The sequence below is a fragment of the Megalobrama amblycephala genome, linkage group LG4 (genome assembly GCF_018812025.1).
Source record: "Megalobrama amblycephala isolate DHTTF-2021 linkage group LG4, ASM1881202v1, whole genome shotgun sequence".
In the NCBI taxonomy this organism is placed as follows: domain Eukaryota; kingdom Metazoa; phylum Chordata; class Actinopteri; order Cypriniformes; family Xenocyprididae; genus Megalobrama; species Megalobrama amblycephala.
Window position 1 is genome coordinate 21,994,644 of NC_063047.1, and position 24,576 is coordinate 22,019,219.

At 36.6% G+C, this 24,576-nt stretch overlaps 1 protein-coding gene across 1 annotated transcript in view; it reads left to right on the forward strand.

Annotated features, from left to right (window-relative positions):
* Window positions 1-24,576, forward strand: part of pigl (phosphatidylinositol glycan anchor biosynthesis, class L) — a 35,518-nt gene that overhangs the window by 6,013 nt on the left and 4,929 nt on the right. The window contains exons 3-5 of the mRNA XM_048188315.1: window positions 11,424-11,514; window positions 18,556-18,623; window positions 21,243-21,274. Of these exons, the coding sequence (XP_048044272.1) occupies window positions 11,424-11,514; window positions 18,556-18,623; window positions 21,243-21,274 (191 nt within the window). The remainder of the gene's footprint in view (window positions 1-11,423; window positions 11,515-18,555; window positions 18,624-21,242; window positions 21,275-24,576) is intronic.

Consider the following 24,576-nt stretch of genomic DNA (forward strand, 5'->3'; position numbering starts at 1 on the left):
TAACTCTTAATATTTCCCCTTCAATGTACCTGCCTAAGGATGTACAATATATCTGGACTATATATACTAAATACTTTCTATTTTAATTAAACGCTGTTCTTTTGAATTTTCTACATCAAAGGATCCTGAAAAAAAATGTATCAGGGTTTCCACAAAACTATTAAGCAGTACACTGAGACTGGAGTAATAATGCTGAAAATTCAGCTTTGCTATCACAGGAATAAATTACATTTTAAAACATATTAAATTAGAAAACAGCTATTTTAAATTGTAATAATATTTCATTTTTTACTGTATTTTTGATCAAACATTTTTGAACTGTAGTGTATTTTTAATAAATCGGTTTCTGTCAATATAGGTATTTATCTGCATTAAAATATATTATTGTAATATGAATTATTTGTTCTTGCTCTATTCTGCCTATTTTTAGATTACTTTAAACCATCATCTAGTGCTAATTTAACAGGAACATTTTAAGTTTCAAAATTCATCTCAAAATAAATGTATCCATTTTTGATGCTGTACATCATAATGTTGATCGACATTGATGTGACATTGACAAAAAATGTAGATTTAAGTTTTAGTGGATAATTTTATACAAAATAGTAGTGATTTTTAGTATCACCTTATCGATATCAGCTAGAATTGTAATAAGTACATTCCTACACTAAACATGTGAAGAAATCTGTGAGCACTGTACATGTTGTTCAGATAGCCTCTTCCTGTTTAAGTTGGTGGTCTGCGGATTTATCTGCAGAGTGGATCAGACTTTATACCAGCTCTCAAATGTCTGACTATGTGAGACTGTAGACCTCATGAACTTGTGGTTATCATCATCTCTAATTATATTATCTGTGTAGGCTCATTTGCTGGCAATTAAAAGTTGTCTGTCTGATTCATTGAATTGTTATGACATGCATTGCACAACTTATGTGAGTGTGCGTGATATCCGTTTTATTGTACACTGATTGTAAAGTTCTGTTGTAATCCTACTTTGTTGTATCTTACTGTCTCAGAGTGTGTGTCCTTATGGGCTCTGAATGAGTCGTGTGACCCTCTTCTCAGAGTTGCTTTGCTCTCTCCGGCACACAGCTGCATTGACTGCCTACACTCTGACCGAGGAAATGCATCATGGGAGTGCTTTTGTGATAAGAGCACATCTCAACACGCTTCACTGAACTTGTACTTAGTCGACCCCCATACTCTTTTTCTCTCTCTTTTTCTGTATTATTCATTGAGGCAGACAGATGTACTCTCTGTCTGTCTGAACACAGACCACATAGTCCACCTGCCTGGCAGAGTGACATCGGGTTGTTCTCTGTTTACTTCCTCTGACAGGTCTCTCTGTCTCTGTCATGTGTTGAGAGCTTTCAGTGGGTGTTAGGTTAGTTTTTGTAAGTTCATCCTTCATGTTTTCCTTTAACTGGGCAGATATACATACAGTTTCTCTTGCATTTCCACAGATGCTGTCTGAGAATTTATAAAGGAAGCTATAATCTTAAAGGGTTTGTTCACCCAATTTCTGTCATTAATTACTCACCCTCATGTTGTTCCACACCCGTAAGATCTTCGTTCATATTCAGAATGAAAATTAAGATATTTTTGATGAAATCGAGAGGATTCTGCTCACGTGTACAGGGTCAGCCAATACTGAGCGGCGTCCTGAAGTAGAACACAAAGTAGAAGTGCTCCACTGTATCTACAACATAAACATTTGAATAAAGTTATTTTTGTTTTGTTTTTGAGCACTAAAATATTCTTGTTGTTTCATAACATTAAAGGGTTAGTTCACCCAAAAATGAAAATTCTGTCATTTATTACTTACCCTCATGCCGTTCCACACCCGTAAGACCTTCGTTAATCTTCAGAACACAAATTAAGATATTTTAGTTGAAATCCGATAGCTTCGTGAGGCCTCCATAGGGAGCAATGGACACTTGCTCTCTCAAGATCCATAAAAGGTACTAAAAACATATTTAAATCGCTTCATGTGAGTACAGTGGTTCAATATTAATATTATAAAGCGACGAGAATATTTTTGGAGCCCAAAAAAAAACTAAATAACAACTTATTTAGCGATGGCCGATTTTAAAACACTGCTTCAGGAAGATTCGGAGCACAAATGAATCAGTGTGTCGAAGCTGCTGTTCGGAGCGCCAAAGTCACGTGATTTCAGCCGTTGGCAGTTTGACACGCGATCTGAATCATGATTCGATACACTGATTCATTTGTGCTACGAATCTTCCTGAAGCATTGTTTTAAAATCGGCCATCGCTAAATAAGTCGTTATTTTGTTTTTTTGGCGCTCCAAAAGTATTCTCGTCGCTTTATAATATTGATATTGAACCACTGTACTCACATGAACAGATTTAAATATGTTTTTAGTACCTTTTATGGATCTTGAGAGAGGAAGTGCCCGTTGCTCCCTATGGAGGCCTCACGGAGCCATCGGATTTTAACTAAAATATCTTAATTTGTGTTCTGAAGATTAACGAAGGTCTTACGGGTGTGGAACGGCATGAGGGTGAGTAATAAATGACAGAATTTTCATTTTTGGGTGAACTAACCCTTTAAGGTTTAGCCACTGTAGTCACATTTTAACAATGTCTTTACTACCTTTCTGGTCCTTGAAATTTGTTATGACATTGCTGTCTGTAGGGAGGTCAGAAATTTCTTGAATTTCATCAAAAATATCTTAATTTTTGTTCCGAAGATGAATGAAGGTCTTACGGATTTGGAACAACATGAGGGTGAGTAATTAATGACGTCGTTTTTTTCATTTTTGGGTGAACTAACCCTTTAAGGTTTAACTGTTTTCACACCAAATGTTTTCTCAATTTATTCCAAATTAAATTTTTATAATTATTTAAATTATTAAATTTAATTAAATGTGAATTTAAAAAACAAACAAAATTACTACAACCAAAATAATATGTATGGAAGCCCATTTCTTTCAAATAAGAAAAAAAAAATCATGCTTTGGTAAATCATAATTTTGAAAAAAAAAAAAAAAAGATATTGAGATATACTAATTGGAAATTATGTCAGAAATAATTGTAAAACTCTCAACAGTGTTCGGCAACAGCGTCTCTACTAATAGCAAAGATACAAGTTTAACTGCTTCAAAAACAGAAACGTTACCACCTACTAGCGCTACTGAGAAATGTCATGTAGCTTTTTAGTTGTGAAACTATTTTATCGAAAAAGTCAATCGCCAGGCAGTGCTAACAACAAGTTTCTGTGCACATGTATGTTTCCGTCTGTGTGTGTGAGTGTTTCTGTACAGTATGTGTGTGAGAAACCAGAGAGACCAGGAGAAAGAAAGTGGGCTTTCCATAGATCAGGTCCTGGAGGGCCACTGTCCTGCAGAGTTTAGCTCCAACTTTCCTCAACACAGCTGCCTGGAAGTTTCTAGTATGTATAGTGAGACCTTGATTAGCTGGTTCAGGTGTGTTTAAGGAGCTAAACTTTGCAGGACAGTGGCCCTCCAGGAGCAGGATTCGACACCCCTGCCATAGATAATAAAAGGACATTTAGTGAGGAAAAACATGGAGATTGTTTGTCATATTTGCTTGGTCAGTGTCTTTGTGGGTTTTGGTTAATCTGCTGTTGTAGGCTGTAAGGACCTTTTGAAATGACTGAAATAATTTGCCAAAGTGATATAGAGCTGTAATGCGATCAAGACCTATTTCATAATTAAAACTTTTATCTTAGTTATAACTTATGTCATAATAATGAATTAATGAATGAGATCATTAATATCTCATAATTTTGACTTATTGTCAATTTCGAATAATTATTACTTTGTCAATTTCTATTTTTTTGTCTTAATAATGACTTTTTAAGTAAAATTTTTGACATTTTACCTCATAATTATGACTTAGTATCTCATAGTTTTGACTATTAATGTCTTAATTATGACTTTAATAATTATGATTTACAAAAGCATGATTTGTTTGTCTTATGCAGTGGGAATGGGCTTCCATAATATAGCCATAAATCAATCAATGTTTGCCAAAAATAATATTTGAATAATATGAAAATGTATAACTGCATTGGACAATAGCAACAAGAGGAAAAAGCAATAGCATTCATCACCCTCCATATTTAATTATAAATTGATTCGGCAAGGAAACTAAACCCTGTGTGATGTATAGGCTGCAGGAAGAGGACAGAAAGTCGGGTCAGATGGGTGTTGGGGCTGATGGCAGGTCAAGACCCTCAGAGAGATGAGCTCTTTTAACACAGTTACCAGACAGCACTGAAAATGCACTCCCTGCCAAGAGCTTGTCGTGAAAAAAACCCACTTTCCTTCTTTGGGAACATTTGGGGTTTCTGTACCTCTTCCGAGGCAGAAATGCTCAGCTGATGCTTTCCCTACCATTTTTCTTGATTTGCTCCCCTTCTTTTCATCATAAAGCAATGTTCTCTGTATTGTATCTTGAAATCTGCAGGGCTGTATTTTGTGCCAAGTATTTGAGAGTGTAATTTTATTTTAGTAGGTGTTCTAAATTTGGCTGAAAAAAGCTGTTTGGCTGCTCCTAAACATCTAAATGAATGAAGAATGTAGCTTGAGCTTTCCAGTTTTCTGCAGTGCAGAGCTACTGACTGATAAAAGCGCTTCTTAAACTCCATAAATCTGTACATACACGACTGCAAACCTGAACCCATTTCAGTCAGATATTTTCCACGCTGAAAGGGTTAACTGTCGTTCAGCACTCAGTTTTTCCCAGCATTCACCGGGGCCTTGTAACGGAAAGGCAGCACTGGCCCCATGTGACCAGACAAAACAAACGCTGCCAGTCCCCCCCACCCTCTCTGCTCGCTCACACACACACACACACCGCCTCCTCAGTAGGCTAAAGTTCATCTGCTGCATTCAGATGCCTGCAAGCAATTACACAAGCAGGCGAGCGAGTGAGCGAGAGAGAGAAGGAAGGGAGGGAGCAGAGAGGTTACTATGGGGCATTTGACACTGTTGCTATAGCGAGGCCAACACTCTGTCTTGATCCATTCTGAAAAAGGTCAGGTAGATCATGTGTGTTTTTCTCTTGCTTTCTTTATTTCATTATCATTCTCTCTTTCTGTTCCATTTTCTCTTGTTCTTAGTTCTGGAACATTAAAGGTGTAAGCTTTGAAACTTTCTTCCCTTAAAAAGGCAGTGTAGGAAAAAGCCTGAACACTCAGAGTTGTCGAATGTTTGTGTACGTGCTAAAATTATTAAAGCAACCGTTCACTCACAATTCTGTCATCATTTACTCATCCTCACGAAGCTGCAATAATATTTTCCTTTAGACGGTGAAGTTTTGAAGAGTATTCTGGCTTTACTATAATAAAAATTGGAAGCTCCAAAATGCCAAAACGCCATAAAAATATCATAAAGTGGCCTATGTGCTGTATTCTATGTCTTTGGAGGTTATACGATAGCTTTGTTTTAAAAGAAGACCAAACTTAGATGTGTGAGAGCCAAAGCAGTTTGGCATCATTGACAATGATGTGATATTTTTTGTTGTTCAAGAGACTTGTGCGGTCCATTCAGAGCTTCTGCAGAGGAGAAAATGATCAAATTATCAAGACTGGTCTATATTTCACACATAGCAATTGTGTGACTTCAGAAGACTTCTAAAGAAATGGACCTTTTATGTTTTTCTGTCATTTTGAAGTTTGACACACCCAGCCCTCATTCACTTTCATTATATGTAAAAAAGAGCAGCCAAGAAATTTTTCAGAAATTTACAGTTAGCGTTAACACTCTATTAATGAAAGTCAATGGGGCTTTCTAAACTTCATAATTCTAAACTGTATAATTTCTTCAAAGTTCTAAGCTTAAAACAATAGAAAGCAAAATGAAATTAAAATATATTATATATTATGTTATATCAAAACATTGAATGTCTGTACATTAAGAGGAATAATATCGTTGTAGTTCTACCGCTGTAAGACCTTCGTTCATCTTCGGAACACAAATTAAGATATTTTTTATGAAATCCAATGGCTCCGTGAGGCCTCTATAGACAGAAATGCCACCAAAAAAACAAAATCTTTTGTTTCAAATCAGTCGTTCGGATCGTGTGTCAAACTGCCAAACGGCTGAAATCACGTGACTTTGGCGCTCTGAATCACTGATTCGAAACAAAAGATTCAAAGCAGTGTTTTGAAATTGGCCATCACAGGATATTGTTGAAAAGTCGTTATTTTGTTTTTGTTTTTTGGTGCACAAAAATATTCTCGTCGCTTCATAATATTAAGATAGAACCACTGAACTCACATGAACTGTTTTAAATATGTTTTGAGTACCTTTATGGATCTTGAAGTTCAGTGGCAATAGAGGCCTCACTGAGCCATTGTATTTAATCAAAAATAACTTAATTTGTGTTCCGAAGATGAACGAAGGACGGGTGTAGAACGACATGAGGGTGAGTAATAAATGACATTATTTACATTTTTGGGTGAACTAACCCTAACCAGAATGTTTGATGAATATCAAAACAGTGCTGCCTTTGCTTTGCTTCAGCTGTGCTGCAGAATAAATCATAAGACATTGATTCATAATATTTGGATAAAATCTTTTTTTTTTTCTTTTTTTTTTCTTTTTTTTTTGAGATATGTAGAAAGATGGAATTGTAGAAGTCTTGGAATTCATATCTCTTTTTTTCTAAAGTCAAGTCCCATCTCTTACATTATCTTATGAGTACCTACTCAGTGTCTTTGTACATCAGATCTGTCCATCCTCTCGTTCATCTTATCCTAACTGCTACTGCCCAATTTTCTAGTCACCCCATTTTCTACATTTCACCTCGCACCCACCCCTCCTCTGATAGGGTATCCTCCAAAACCGACCTTGTGACCCTGACCAGCATTTGATTTGTGTGCAGATCCATCACAAAAGAACAGAAACAACTGTCAAGCTCCATTGTCAAGAGAGGGAGGTAGCCTCAATTCAACTCGCTCTGTTTCTCTCTCTCTTTATCTGTCTCTCCCTCACTCTGACTCTCACTCCCCTCTTCTCATCTTACCCCCTGACCTTGAGCTGGGATTTTGCTGCCGGCTGTCTTTAACACATTCAGTGCCAACTGGTACGCGCTGCCAGCCTGATCCTCTCCGCCAATCACAGTCCGCTTTGCCCTGCCATATCCAATATCTGGCCATTGAATCAGTGTTGATACAGAGTCCTCCAGCGATTTTGTTTGCCTTCCTGCCTGTCAGAAATCATGTATAAACTTTTTCAACTCTGAAAATGTTTCTCTTGCTTTAAGCTATTGACAATATATATTTACTACTGTTCAAAAGTTTAGGGTCAGTAAGACTCTTAAGTTGTTACAAAAGATTTCTATTTCAAATAAATGCTGTTCTTTTGAACTTTCTTTTCATCAAAGAATCCTAAAAATTGTATCACAGTTTCTAAAATAATAAACAGTACAACTTGAGCACCAAAGGCATATTAGAATGACTTCTGAATGATCATGTGACACAGAGAAGTGGAGTAATGAAAATACAGCTTTGCTATCACAGGAATAATAATTTAAACATTTTAAAATATATTAAAATAGAAAACTACTTTATTTTATATTCTAATAATATTTCACATTATTAAAACACTAAACAATCTTACCAACCCCAAACTATATAAGTGACCCTGGACCACAAAATTATCGATTTTTCTTTTATGCCAAAAATAATTAGGATATTAAGTAAAGATCATGTTCTATGAAGATATTTTGTAAATTTCCTACCATAAATATATCAAAAATTTATTTTTGTGAGTGGATATACATTGCTAAGGTGATTTTCTCAATATTTTGATTTTTTTGTACCCTCAGATTCCAGATTTTCAAAAAGTTGTATCTCGGCCAAATAATGTCCTATCCTAAAAACCATACATCAATGCCATTTCCAGTCTCCATAAAAGGTATATGTGATGCTGCCTTTGAATTTTGAAAAAAGAGGGGGGGGGGGGGGAGTTGTCTTAGACAGACCTTTTGGAACAGCCTTCACATCTCAAGCAAACCTACAATGACTTAAAATACTGTCTAGGTAGGCAGCTCACTATGTTTTGGAGCTTCTGTCTCTCGATCCTGACTCTATACTCTTCTTACTCAGTTGTTCTCTTTATCTTTCCTTTTGCTGTTCTAATGTTTGATGTTCGATAAAGGTGTCTAGGAGTAACACATAGCAAGAGTGATTGCTGGAAGAAGTGATTGTCCGCAGTGGGTGGAGCTTCTTCTGACCCCAATACATCACACGGCAGCTATGTGGGGTGTTCAAGTGAAAGTTGTGTGTGTGAGAAAGAGAACAAAAAGAAAGAGAGAGATTGATGCATGGCCCTTGTTTTCCCTGAGCTGTAGTTACAGATGAATGAGAGGGAAAAGCCCGGGTGACCTTTGATCCCAGACTTCAGAGAGGACTGTGGGATGCATTCAAGCTGAGCGGTAGTGAGGCTGTGGCAGTAAATCAGATAGAGAGACTCTCGCTCAACACTGCAGCCCTCGGGCCAGAACCTGCTCTTCCAGGACCTCGCTGTTTTGTTGCAGCTGTGTGTGTGTTGGCACATAGAGGCCTTTTGCTCAGTCCAAATCAAACTTACACATAGTACATAGACAGTACAGTATATACAAACCTCTTCCATCATTTGTGTCTTTAGAATTGTATATAATGCCACTCATTAGTTGTGCTTGCTAAGTCAAGAGTTACTCAGACTTAAACTCTGGTTTGTAATTTGTCCTGCACCATCTGGGTCGCAGACAGCACATTTATCAGTATGGATGATACCCTTATAATGATGTGGCATATTGGAAATAGGTGTTAAATTACTTATCTAATCACTCTAACATAAAGTTTTCTCCTAGACGATAAAATTGGTGGAAAAAAACACATTGATAGGTAATTGTGATTTTGTCCCAATATGACTTTACTTTGATGCTGTGCTACTTTATATCTCACAATCGCAAATGTGACTTTATTTTTTACTTTCACACAATTATTTTAAAAATTTTTACTTTGTGGCGGAAATGGGCTTCCATAGGGCCCCGAGCCATAACTAGAGAGCAAAATATCACAGACAAGTGCGGGTGGGCTCTTTTGATTTGGCCCAGGAAATCCTCACCCACCAATGACCTAGCAACCACATAGCAACTCACATTGAACCACTCTGAACGGATTAACAAACATACAGCAACGCACATGCAACCACTCACAAGCATTAAAGGGTTAGTTCACCCAAAAATGAAATTTCTGTCATTAATTACTCACCGTCATGTAGTCCCAAACCCATAAGACCGTTTTTGTCTTCGGAACACAAATTAAGACATTTTTGATGAAATCCAAGGGAATCTGATCCACACATAGGCAGCAATGACATTGCACCTTTTGAGATCCAGAAAAGTATTAAAGACATCGATAAAATACTCAACGTGACTACAATGGTTCAAACTTTTTATTTATCCTTTATTCATCCAGGAAGATCCCATTGAGATATCATAATCTCTTCTTCCAGGGAGACCTGGTCAAAATGGCAGCACACATAGTTTCATACAAATAACAAAAACACAAACAATCCAACAAATCAAATAGGCCAAAGGTCAAGAAAAGCACTTACAAGACTCTTTAAAAACAGAATACAAAATACATTTAAAAGTACTCAAAGGAGGCAATTCTAACTCTAATTTTGTAGTACATTTTGTAAGTCGTAGTACATTTTGTAGTACATTTTGTAACTCTAATTTTGTACATTTTGTAAGTCGTTCTAAGCCCTAGGGGCATAAAATAAAAGGCATGCTTTCCAAATTCGGAGGATACCTTTGGGACTTTTATTCAAAGATGCAGCTGCAATCTAGTACCATAACCATTATTATAAAAAGCTAAACATTTTGTAATATAAGATGGTAATTTACCAAGAAGTGCCTTGGCAATAAACATATACATAAGCAAATTTATCCTATGATGTAAAGAGGACCATGATAGAGATTCATAAAGGATAAAGTGATGTGTATGAGATTCCGCACCACATACAAAACGCAACGCTGCATGATAGACAGAGTCCAATTTCCTTAATAAGCAATTTTTTAAATGATAGAGGAACCCCAATTTTGGTTTAAGTTTCTTCAGCAAATGATCAATATGGACATTAAATGCTAATTTTTAATCTAACCACATACCTAAATATTTATAAGAACGGACTCTTTCAATTTGTGTACCATGTAAAGTTGAAATTGTCACATCTGTATCCTTAAGCTGAGTGCGACTAAAAATCATATATTTTGTCTTCTTTGAATTTAAAACTAATTTTAATTTAGTCAACGAATATTGTATAACATTAAACGCATTTTGTAAATTCAACAGAGCTTGGTTTATAGATGATGCTGCTGCTGTATAAATAATTGTGTCATCGGCATATAGATGTACATTAGCGGAGTCTACTCCAAAACCTAAATCATTGATAAAAATAGAAAACATAATAGGAGATAAAATAGATCCTTGCAGAACTCCTTTTTTTACTTGAAGAAAAAGAGAATTATAATAATTATAATTATAATAACTTAATGTTATGAAGCAATGAGAATCCTTTTTGTGCACAAAAACAAAACAAAAATAATGACTTTATTCAACAAATTTGTCTGCCTAGGTGAAAAAAAAGTACACTTCTATAATGTACTTAAAGTGCTCTGTTTTCTAGAATGTACTTATGGGTTCAAATGTACTACAAGTGGTATTAAATACATAGATAGTATATTAAAAGCACATTTTAGTACATATGTCATGGTGTCTCAAAATAGCACAGTTGAGTACACTTAGATGTTCTTATGATTATCTTAAGAAGTACTAAAGAAAATTTTTAATAAGTATATAATTATTGCATGAAAATAGAGCACTTTAAAGGGTTAGTTCACCCAAAAATTATGTCATTAATGACTCACCCTCATGTCGTTCCACACCCGTAAGACCTCCGTTCATCTTCAGAACACAGTTTAAGATATTTTAGATTTAGTCCGAGAGCTTTCTGTCCCTCCATTGAAAATGTATGTACGGTGCACTGTCCATGTCCAGAAAGGTACTAAAAAAATCATCAAAGTAGTCCATGTGACATCAGTGGGTTAGTTAGAAGTTTTTGAAGCATCTAAAATACATTTTGGTCCAAAAATAACAAAAACTATGACTTTATTCAGCATTGTCTTCTCTTCCGGGTCTGTGTATATCCACAGTGACGCTGCTTCTTCTTCTTCTTCTACGGCGGTTGGCATCCAGCTTATTGGATTGACAGAAATGTCATTTTTGGGTGAATTAACCCTTTAAGACAAAATTTTACACACAACTTTGTAAAAATCTAGTTGCCTACATGCTGTCTCATTTTCTTTCTTTTTATTTGTAATAAAAGTATGTGAAATCACCATATGACACTTTTATGTTTTTCCCCTCTTCTCTTGCAGAGAGCTTCCAGATGACCCAGCGGTCCAGTGGAGCACTGCACTGGTCTCCTCTCTGATCCTCAAACACATCCAAAACTACAGCATCAGTCTGGTAGGAAACTTCTAGAATATTTATATCTATTCAGGACCACCTCATCCAGAAGACTGGAGTTTATTTGTATGACCTAAAAAACCTTCAGAAATTCCTTGTTGGGAGAGCAGTTTGACATGACAGTCGTACAGTCGTGAAGGCCTTTTAAATCTATGAAAGAGTTGAGTGCACTAAAAAATCTCAAAAAACAGGAAACAAGTGTGTGCTTTCTTGCAGAATTTTCCCAAAGGATATCTAATGTTTGGTTTTGGTCATTATTAATAATGTATTGAGAACGAACCAGATGCAAAAGAGACTGATGATAAGGGAACACAAGGTTGCAGATGAACTAGGACAAAACAAAAGATAAATATATGATAAATAAACATACAATAATCAGCGAGGGAGAGATGGGAAATTAGCATTTCATTGGCTCTGACAGCAACTGTCATATTTTAAGACCTCTTTAAATAACAGTGTTGAAATAAAGTTTTTACTACAGCATAAAACACTGATCCTAGACCTAATTGAGGCTTTAAATGGTAATGTGACAATCAGATCCCAAAAATAGTCCATCTAAATCATTGGGCTGGGACACTCTAGGGGGCCTCGGCAATCTTTCAGGGGGACTGTGTTGGACATATAATTGAGTCAGAACCACTGATCTAAGTTTATGCTGCAGAGATTTTGAGAGATTCCAGCTTTTTAATGTGCTTATCTGGTAGCTTGAGTCTTTCTCATGAGGTTGCTTTGAGAGAGACCATATCAGCAAGATTAATTCACTCAGACGAGCTTTTCATTGGCCCCCTGTATTTATCCCTAATTACACATGCTGTAATATCCGATAATACCACTGAACTCGGCTGAAGCAGACACATGTGGTTCCCGAGGGTCACTGTTGGCAAGCCAATGCAGATATCTATCAGTCTACACTAAGAACTTCCAGAAAAATTGAAATCAAGATTAGAACAAACATTTTTCCCTCTTTCACCTCCTCTCTTTTTTTTACATGTTCTGTGTAATGTTTTCTTTGTCCTTCACTCTCCCTCTTTCTCAGCCCACATGCCATGAAATTCCCAAAGAAATCCAAGCATGGAGGACTTGCATAAACAAGCCAGAAAACAAAACAATGTTCTTGCAACATGACTTTGTTTACCTCCATCGCTTATCATCCATAAGTGTACATGCAATCATCAGCCGGTATCCTTCCTAGCAGACTGCCAGCTATACCAACACTCCAGTGTGACTTTAAACCGCGCACTCACTCACTAATACAGGCTGCTGAATCCAGTGGATCTGCACACGGTTCCGCTGCACCCTTAATTTCATGTTTGATTTAAGTCGAAGTGGCTGTGGGAATGGAAATACTGATGTTGAACTATAACATTACACTCCAATTTGATTTTGGCTTTCAAACATGTGGGAAAAGAGTGGTGGCCATCTTGTGTGCTTTACCGCTCTCTCACAAGGAGCAAAGGATTGTGGGCAGTATTACACAAATAGACTCCTCTGGTTTAAACAGATGTGCATTACTGCTGTGCGTACCAGGCTGTGACTTTAAGAGATTCAAGAGAGGTCTTTGACTCCTTATGTTTTACATATGTGTGCGCAGACATGTTTATCTTTTGTTCTTCTCGTAGACATATATCAGTGTGTCTGCATGCACTTTAAAGTTCAATTTCAGTCGGAGTAAAGCAATAATCTGTCTTTAAAAAAAAAAATGTTGCATGACCGACCAGCATGTTGCAAAACTGCAGCTGTAGATGCATACAGTAGATGACATGCAATAGATGTTTTTAGTACTTAGAAAATTAAATTTCACATTGTGTCATGTACACTGTGGACAGGAAATTTGAAACATTTTAGCTCGACTATAACCGTGCATGTAAACATTTTTATTCTGTCTCTCTGCTGTTCACAGCATTTAGACTTTCTTCTCACTCATGCCGATAGTCTCTTCTGAAAGCTGACTCACTCGCCTCATTGTGTTTGGCAACATTCTGCATACCTGCCACAATCTATTATTTTGTCAGCCATATTTTCCTCCACCCTTGGCACTCAAGCTCGAACTATGTGCAGCAGCCGCTTGGAAAGCACCCATTCCCAAAGACAGAATCCCTCGTCTGGTGACACAGCAGACGAAGCACAGATAGAAGCGTTTCCACACAGTTCTGGCAACAACTCCCACCAAGTCCACTGCTGAGTTTTCAAATTACTGCTTTTCTTTGGCTTGTGTTTCATCTTATTTTCAAGTTCTTTTCTTTTGCTTGTTTTTTCATCTTGTGTTCACCTTTTCACCCTGTTCTTCAGTGGGAAGAAAGAATGCAGATGGAAAAAAACATGTTTAAGTTCTTGCATACTCTGTTCTGTGGGATGCAATGGAAAAGTTCCACCTGATCTTTTCTCCAAATTGTAAAACGTGCACAGGAGTCACAAAAATGTTATTACTGATCTTGAAATATTAAAAATGTATGGTTGGTTAGATTTTTTTTCAGGTTTTAAAAGAAAAAATAACTAATAAAATGTATTCCTGTGATGGCAAAACTTAATTGTCATCATCATTACTCCTGTCTTCAGTGTCACATGATCCTCCAGAAATCATTCTAATATGCTGATTTGGTGCTTAAGAAACATGTCTTATTGTTATCAATGTTGAAAACAGTTGTGCTGCCTAAGATTTTTGTGGAATTCTTTGATGAGTAGAAAGAACAGCATTTATTTGAATTAGAAAACTTTTGTAACATTACAAATGCCACTTTTGATCAATTTAATGCATCCTTGATAAATAAAAAAAACAACACAAACGGTACTGTAGGTTAAAAGTATTGTTCATTGTTAGTTCACGATAGCTAGTGTATTAACAAATGCAGGCAAATTGAACCTTATTGTAAAGTTTTATCTTAATACTCATATTGTTATTATTTAAAATACAGTCATGGCCAAAATTGACTATCTAACCTTTCAATGTGGAACTAGGCAAAGCTAGACAGACCTTCTTCTCAAATATTATAAACAGAAACTTAAACAACACCTGCACTCTTTTTGCTACTGTAGAGAGACTAACAAACCCCCCAAGTCAGAATCCCAGTGAAATGCTCTCAGACAGCAAATGCTGTGAGTTTGCTTCCTTCTTCTCTGAGAAAATTAATAATATCGGAAAGGCGATCAGCACATCCTTGAGCTGCACTGGGGTAAAACAGATCACAACCTCAGAAAGTAGCTATTATCTCTGTTTTCGAAGCAATTGATGGTAAAATTTTGGAAGAAACAGTACAGCACCTTAAAACATCAACCTGCGCCCTTGACACACTTCCCACATCTTTTTTCAAAAGCGTGTTTAACTGTTTAGAAGCAGATCTCCTAGAAGTGGTAAACGCCTCACTTCTCTCTGGGACTTTTCCAAAATCCCTGAAAACTGCAGTTGTTAAGCCCCTCCTGAAAAAGAGCGATCTGGATAACACCATATTGAGCAACTACAGACCAATCTCAAATCTTTCTTTCATAGGCAAGATCATTGAAAAAGTTGTTTTCAATCAGCTGAACAAGTTCTTAAGCTTGAATGGATATTTTGACAACTTTCAATCTGGTTTCCGACCGCATCACAGCACAGAGACAGCGCTCATAAAGATAATAAATGATATTCGCCTAAACACAGATACAGGTAAATTATCAGTGCTGGTTCTTCTCGATCTCAGTGCTGCATTTGACACTGTCGATCACAACATACTTCTTGACAGGCTGGAAAACTGGGTTGGGCTTTCTGGGATGGTCCTTAAATGGTTCAGGTCATACTTAGAAGGGAGAGGTTATTATGTGAGTATCGGTGACCATAAGTCTGAGTGGACATCCATGACATGCGGAGTCCCTCAAGGTTCAATACTCGCAGCCCTCCTGTTCAACCTATATATGCTGCCACTGAGCCAAATAATGAGAAAGAACCAAATTGCATATCACAGCTATTCAGATGACACCCAGATTTACCTAGCCCTATCACCTAATGACTACAGCCCCATTGACTCCCTGTGCCAGTGCATTGATGAAATTAAAAATTGGATGTGCCTAAACTTCCTTCAGTTAAACAAAGACAAAACTGAAGTCATTGCGTTTGGAAACAAAGATGAAGTTCTCAAAGTGAACACGTACCTTCACTCTAGGGGTCAAACAATTAAAAATCAAGTCAGGAATCTTGGTGTGATTTTGGAGTCAGACCTGAGTTTCAGTAGCCATGTAAAGACAGTAACTAAATCAGCATATTATCGTCTCAAAAATATTGCAAGAATTAGATGCTTTGTCTCCAGTCAAGGCTTAGAGAAACTTGTTCATGCTTTCATCACCAGCAGGGTGGATTATTGTAATGGACTCCTCACTGGCCTTCCCAAAAAGACCATAAGACAGCTGCAGCTCGTATAGAACGCTGCTGCCAGGATTCTGAGCAGAACCAGAAAACATGAACACATCACACCAGTCCTCAGGTCCTTGCACTGGCTTCCAGTTGCATTTAGAATTGATTTTAAAGTACTGTTACTTGTTTATAAATCACTCAATGGCCTAGGACCTCAATACATTGCAGATATGCTCATAGAATATAAACCTAACAGATCACTCAGATCATCAGGATCAAGTCATTTAGAAATACCAAGGGTTCACTCAAAGCAAGGAGAGTCTGCTTTTAGCTGTTACGCCAGCCGCAGCTGGAACCAGCTTCCAGAAGAGATCAGGTGTGCTCCAACAGTAGCCACATTCAAATCCAGACTCAAAACACATCTTTTTACCTATGCATTTGCTGATTGAGCACTGTGCTATGTCCGAACTGTTTGCATTTTATTTTATACGTATTATCTTTTTGTTTTTTTTATTCCTTTTCCTGTTTTTATTTCATTTTTAATGTATTTTATATCTTTTATGTATCATCTTGTTATTCTGACTTTTAATGCATTTTAAATATTGCTGTCTGGTTGAAAGAGCTGGGGGAATTAGGAAGAAAGCATTTGTGATTAGGTTAAAATTTGGTAAATTTGGATAAAGGGACAAACCATGGGGAAATTTGAGCTGTAGTGCATGGTTAAGATATCTCTGGATTACAGTCAGGACACTTTCCAAAGGGGGAAATTTCCAAAGGGGAAATTTTAACTGCTTTGCATAGATAAGATATCTCCGGAAGGGGGATTAGGGCTGTGTGGTGCAGTTTGAGGTGTCTTGGCAAAAGGGGAGATTGAAACTTTGTTTATCAGTTTGAAGTGCCTTAACAGGTAGCAGTCCTGTCGTGTGAGGAAGATCCATTCAGATCTGCTCTGATGGATAGATCCGTTTAGATCCACTCAGACGGACAACAACAACAACAAAATCTCCCTAAGACTTCCTAGCTCATTCACCCAAAATTCTCTGTTTTTACTTTTATTTCTATTCCTTATGTTCTATTTTTATTATTCTTCTTTATGTAAAGCACTTTGAATTACCATTGTGTATGAAATGTGATATACAAATAAAATTGCCTTGTCTTGCCTTGAAGGAAGGGGGGGGGGGGGGGGTCACATTATGAAATAAATGTTTTTCTCCAAAACATGTTGGCCACAATTATTAGCACCCTTTTATTCAGTTCTTTTTGCAACCTCCTTTTGCCAAGATAACAGCTCTGAGTTTTCTCCTATAATGCCTGATGAGTTTGGAGAACACCTGACGATTTCAGAGACCATTCGTTCATGCAGAATCTCTCCAGATCCTGCAGATTCCAGCTCCATGTTGGTGCTTCTTCTCTTCAGTTCAGTGACTCATTTTTGTGTTGGTTTTGATGTTTGTTTTGGACCATTGTCCTGATGGATGATCCAACCACAGCAGATTATAAGATTTCTAGCAGAAGCAGTCAGGTTTTGATTTTTATCTATTGGTATTTGATAGAATCTATGATACCATGCATCTGAACAAGGTGTTCAGGACCTCCAGCAGAAAAATAGGCCCACAACATTAAAGATCCAGCAGTATATTTAACTGTGGACATGGGGTAATTTTTATCCATGTGTGCACTAAACCCATCTGGTGGGTTTGCTGCCAAAAAGCTCTTGTTTTAGTTTCATCTGACCATAGAAGCCGGTTCTGTTTGAAGTTCCAGTCTTGTCTGACAACTGAATATGCTGGAGATTGTTTCTGGATGAGAGCAGAGGATTTTTCTTGAAACCCTCCTGAACAACTTGTGGGGATGTAGGTGCTGTTTGATTTTTTTTTTTTTAGGCTTTCTGAGACTCAAGACTCAACTAATCTCTGCAATTCTCCAGCTGTGATCCTTGGAGAGTCTTTGTCCACTCAAACTCTCCTCCTCACTGTGCATTAGGATGTACATCTTTAGTTGAATGGAACTTCTTAATTATTGCCCTGATGGTGGAAATGGGGATTTTCAATGCTTTAGCTATTTTCTTACAGCCACTTTCTATTTTGTGAAGCTCAACAATCTTTTGCTGCACATCAGAACTATATTCTTTGGTTTTACTCATTGTGATGAATGATTACGGGAATTTGGCCTTTTTGTTTCCTCATGTTTATATTCCTGTGGAACAGGAAGTCATGGCTGGACAATTTCATGCTCCTAGTCACCCTGATGTGCTAGAAAATGTAAATATGAATGGAAATATACTTCAGAGATATTTTACTCATAAAAAATTCTAGGGGTGCCAATAATTGTGGCCAACGTGTTTTGGAGAAAAACATTTATTTCATAATGTGATTTTACCCCCACTTTCAATTCTTTTCCTTCAATGAAAGGTTAGATTTTTGCTAATTTCATGAATTAAAGATCAAAAGGATAAACAATGCAGATTTATTTTTAGTCATCTTTGATCATATTTTTCAAGGGTACCAACAATTTTGTCCATGACTACATTTAGGCTACTGAATTCAAACATATGCATAATGGCTATAATGTTGAAATCATTATATCATAATGATTTTTATTATGACTTTCACAGCCAGTATTTGGCTGAATTTATTTATCACTACTTGTTTAAAGGCCTCTTGTGGTACATGTGTGTAACAGTGCATTTATCTTTCTCTGATTATGGTGTGTTTCTGCAGGTGCTGACATTTGATGGCAGAGGTGTGAGTGGACATGCCAATCATATTGCCATCTACAAGACCCTCAGGTACCTTTGTGCTGATTTCATAATGCAAGATTTAACTCCACAACAACTGGATGTTAGCAGTTAGCCAAAGTAGATTTACACAAGTTAAAAAAAAAATAATATATATAGTCACAATGTACTCATTTCTGAAAATAATGACTCTTTCCCCCATGTAAAGCAACAGTTACAATAGCTTAGGCAAGAATAGACTTTTTGAAGTTAGGCCAGCTGTTTGATGTGTCTTGTTACATTATTGAAAAGGAAACAGCCTACTGTTGCTTATTTAAACATTACCTGAATTATTCCTAGTTGTCCAGATGAAATAGGAAAGAGCTTCATTCATGCTTAATTTATGCACGGTTTACAGCAGATCTGATATTGCCCACATACCCTGCTGAACAGACCAGCATCTTAGCTAGCTTAACCATCAAGATATCTTTAGTCAACAAGCTTTACCATCTAGATTTTGCTTTTGTTCTTCCACAACCAGACTACTACCAATCCAGATAAACCAGCCAGAAGTAGGATTAACAACATGAAAGAAATTAATACTTTTATTCAGCAAGGATGCATTAAATTGATCAAAAGTGACAGTAAAAAATGTATAATGTTAAAAAGGATTTCTATTTCAAATAAACGCTGTTCTTTTTTAACTTTATATTTTGTGAAAGAATCCTGAAAATAATGTTATCACGGTTGACACAAAAATATTAAGCAGCACAACTGTTTTGAACATTGATAATAATAAGAAATATTTCTTAAGTACCAAATCAGCATATTAAAATGATATCTGAAGGACCATGTGACACTGAAGAAGAGTAATGATGCTGAAAATTCAGCTTTGCCAACACAAGAATTAAATGACATTTTAAAACAGAACATTTAAATTGTTCTATTTTAATTGTAATAATATTTCACAATATTGTATTACTTTATATAATATCCACTCAACCGTATCTAGATACATTACTAAACAAATAATTGCTCACATTACACACATTCCAGAACAGAAGCAAAACATTGAATCAGTTCAGAAGGAGAGGAATACCAGATCTTTGGTCTTGGATCAGACAGCTTATTGTTCAAGTTGCAACAATTAATTGCAGGACTTTGCCTGATACCCTCAAACATTGTATGAATCCTAATCCCATTTTCTACAGAAGGGCATCAAAGCTTAAATCATTAACAGGGATGATTTAGGCATTAAAACAACAGGAGATAAAGTTTTCTGCTGGGGTGAGGCAATGATTTACATGAAGGTTTGCAGTAAGAAAAAAACAGCGTTTAGGTATTGAGCAATGTTTGGTTATAAGAAACAGAGCCAATCTTCTCAGACATCTGTCTCTTCTATGCTATTGTAGATGAATTTATTTGTGTGTATGTGTGTTTGAGAGAGAGAGAGAGAGAGAGAGAGAGAGAGAGGAAACAGTGGTGAAGTTGGCGCTGGGACTGGGTCATCTCAGGCTGAGCTCCGGGGCCAACACAGGTGCTGTGACTGGGAGAGCCAGGACATGCCAGACAGTTCCAAGAACTGCATATGGATTTAGAGCTCACTCTAATCTGAGAAAAACCCAGACCTCAGGAAGTGTGTGTGTCCTTAAGAGAAACACACACACAGTGTAATAGGAGAGAAAGAGACAGACACTTCCGAAGACTGCAGACAAATAAATCTAAATATCAGTATCAGTGGCAGAACAAACAAAAACTATATGAAAATAAATGTATTCTGGTTAACTTATTCTGTGCATAATACAAATTACCATGAAGTTTGTCTGGGGACACCTCCAAAAATGCCATTATTATCAAATTATTTTCATTTAGTTTTGGAATAATATTCATTGTGAAAAGTACTTTACAGGTAAATTGGTGGTTCTTAATTGCTATTGTTATATGTAAATATTTGTTTTATTATTGTCTGGATACACTAAACAAAAAATAGAAACTGACTTGCAAAACTCACTAGCAGGCTCAGGAAGAGCTTCTTCCCCGAGGCTGTGACACTTCTGAACTCCACACCACCAATCTAACCTGCACCCGCTCTCTTACTGCACTGCTCACTCATCCAACTGTATTTATTGCTGCTGTTCATAATGTATATATAATCCTTCATTGCTGCTGTTCATAATGTACATATAACCCTACATTGCTGCTGTTCATAATGTGCATATAATCCCTACATTTGCATTCCTATTTATATTCTGTACATACTCTGCTTAATACTGTATATAGCAACTCCACTGTACATTCTGTAGATCATAGCTTCACTTACTCTGCACTTATATGTATATAAAACACTATATTCTTGCACTTCTGGTTAGATGCTAACTGCATTTCATTAGCTCTGTACTTGCACTCTGCATAATGACAATAAAGTTGAATCTGAAATCAACTACAGAACCCAAGAGAACAAAAAAAAAAATTCTAAGTATAGAAAAGTGTATAGACAAGATACACATTTATTCAAGATGCATTTTCTGAAAAGTATTTCTACTTATTTAAGCAAGTATGCTTATCAGGTTCATTTATGTTTTAAGGAAACAAAAATGCTCATTAAGAAAATGATTTTGGAGTATATGTGTGTTTGAATTTGGTGTTACATTAATCATATTTTGTTTTTCTCTTTCATGTCTTTGACAACAGTCATCTAGCTTCTGCTGGACGACTACCTAAAGGTAAATCTCATTACATTATGTTCAATAATATATTATTATTCATCATCTATAGAGTAAGATTTGAAAGTTTAAATCATGCCCTTGTTGGGAGTGCTGCTAATGTTTTTTAGGCAAAGTACACCACCCACTGGTGCACTCTATTAAGTGCACTGTGGAAAACATTTCCAGTGTACTTCCATAAACAGTTTCCTAGAATCCGAAGCCACCACTAAGCTAGACCAACCCTTTCTTTCACTCAAGAGGAGAAATTACTGAGATCATAGTTCTGCTGGGTCTACATTGTGTCAAAAAGCAAAGAACAATGAGGATGAAAGACATCTGATCGATTAGTGCAAAACTTATGCAAATAAAATGGTCAGTTCACTTCATGACTCAAACCACTAGGGGTCGATATGCTATCAATTACATGAAGTCATCTTTGGCCTCAGTAGGCTAGTGATTAAAGGATTAGTTTACTTTCAGATGAAAACTACCCCAAACTTTACTCACCTTCAAGTCATCCTATAGGTGTATATGACTTTCTTCTTTCTGATGAACACTATCAGAGTTATATTAATTAATATCCTGATGCATCCAAGCTTTAAAGGAACACTCCACTTTTTTTGAATATAGGCTCATTTTCCAACTCCTCTAGAGTTAAACAGTTGAGTTTTACCGTTTTCGAATCCATTCAGCCGATCTCCGGGTCTGGCGGTTCCACTTTTAGCATAGCTTAGCATAGTTCATTGAATCTGATTAGACCAAAGAGTTTTGATATTTTTCCTATTTAAAACTTGAATCTTGAATCACTGATGGTACGGCAGCAAAGTTCCATTATTATTAGGCCAGAATGAGAGTACAGTTCCTAGCTATATCGGCCTAGAATATAAACTTTTCATTTTCCGTCAGTCTTAGTACATGATGTAACTACAGAAGGGTCAAGTTTTAAAAGGAAAAATATTGAAACCCTTTGGTCATTTTTGAGCGGGATGCTAACGGTCTAATCAGATTCAATGAACTATGCTAAGCTATGCTAAAAGTGGTACCGCCAGACCCGGAGATCGACTGAATGGATTCGAAAACGGTAAAACTCAACTGTTTAACTCTAGGGGAGTTGGAAAATGAGCCTATTTTCAATTATCTTGAAACTATCTATTATCTATTATCTATACTATCTATATATCTACTATCAACTATCTATTATTCAATTATCTATCAGATAACCTTCGTATTCTACTTACAAAGAAAGTGTACTCTTGCCGTTCAGAACGCTTACGCTACGTCCTACACCTTCTCTATTCAACTTACAGAAAAAGCTTAATTGACGCGACGACAGTCCCGTTTTTTTCGTAATTTGAATACGGAAGGTGGTCTGGCAGAAGCTAGATATGTTACCTGCCTGCATCTATATCGCAAATGGAAAAAAGACAAATTACAGATATCATTCGAAATTTTAAGAGACTCTTATCACGCTTTTCAGAAAGCGGCAAAGGCTGCAAAATGTACATATTATTCAGAACTTGTAGCAAAGAATCGTCATAAACCGCAATGTCTGTTTTCTATTGTTAATTCTGTTTTAAACCCTCCTGTGCATGCCATTTTAGAGCCTTCTTTAATTCTCTGTGAAAATTTTGGGAAATATTTTGTTGACAAGATTACAGTTTTGAGATCTCAGATCTCAAATTCAGTGATAACATTTCATGATGTTCCAGTTTGCTCTTCGACCTGGTCTGAGTTTGAGCCTATGGATTTGGCTTCACTTATAGATATAGTTAGTAAATTAAAACCTACTATCTGTCCCCAGGATGTGATCCCACCCCTTTTTCTCACACAAATTATTGATACTATTGGTCCAGGTCTCTTAATGTTTATCAATAAATGCTTGTCAACTGGGTCTTTCCCAAAAGATCTTAAAAATGCTGTGGTGACACCATATCTTAAGAAACCCAATCTTGATTCTGCTGTTTTTTCAAATTTTCGTCCTATTTCAAATTTGCCTTTTATTTCTAAGATAATTGAAAAAAATTTATTAACTCAACTGCAAATGTATTTAACCATGAACTCTATACAGGAAACATTTCAGTCTGGTTTTAAAGCATTACATAGTACTGAATCTGCTTTGTTGAGAGTTTCAAGTGATATTTTTATGGAAACTGATTCTGGAAGACCTGTGGCTTTAGTCTTATTAGATCTTAGTTCTGCTTTTGATTTAGTGGATCACGAGATACTTCTTATGCGACTTGAGAAAGCTGTGGGCATTCGTGGCACTGTTTTACAATGGTTCCGCTCTTATCTCACAAATAGATGGTTCAATGTTCGCATTGGTCAGTACTCCTCCTCTGCCATACCACTTAGCTCTGGAGTTCCTCAAGGATCAATCCTTGGACCAGTTTTGTTTACTTTATATATGCTTCCACTTGCCTCTATTTTCAATAAGTATGGAGTGTCTTTTCATTTATATGCTGATGACACTCAGCTCTATTTCCCATTAAAACATAATGATCGAAGCAGCCTAAAACCACTTCTGTCTTGCCTGAAGGAACTTAAGCTTTGGCTTTCCAAAAATTTTTTAAATCTAAATGAAAATAAAACAGAAATAATCTTGTTCGGACCTACAGAAAACAGTGTTGTTAATGTTGATTGTGGCTCTCTCACTCCTTATGAAACCCTTTGTGCCAGGAATTTGGGTGTTCTTTTCGACCACAACCTAAAATTCGATAAACAGATTAGTGCTGTGGTAAAATCTAGTTTTTTCCATCTCCGACAGCTTTCAAAAGTAAAATCATTTTTATCTAAAGGTGATTTTCAAACATTGATCCATGCTGTTGTTATATCACGTCTGGACTACTGTAATTCTCTTTATTATGGGGTCTCCCAATCATCTCTTTCTCGATTACAGTTGGTTCAAAATTCAGCAGCTAGACTTCTCACTAAGACGCGCAAGCATGAGTCTGTTACTCCCATCTTATCAGCCTTACACTGGCTTCCTATCAAATTTAGAGTCGATTTTAAAATCTTACTTTATGTCTATAAAGCTCTTAACAATCTGGCCCCTGCGTACTTGACCAGTTTACTTTCTCGCCACTCCCCGTCAAGAACCTTAAGATCATGTGACCAGTGCTTACTTGTTGTACCACGAACTCGACTTAAAAAACGTGAAAAGTGATCGGGCTTTTGCAGCTGTGGGACCCAAATTATGGAATAGCCTACCTTTATATATTAGGCTAGCCCCTTCTGTTGCCACATTCAAGTCATCCCTGAAAACATTTCTCTTTTCCTTAGCTTTTCCTTAGCTTTTTATTAATTTTATGTTTGTGACATGT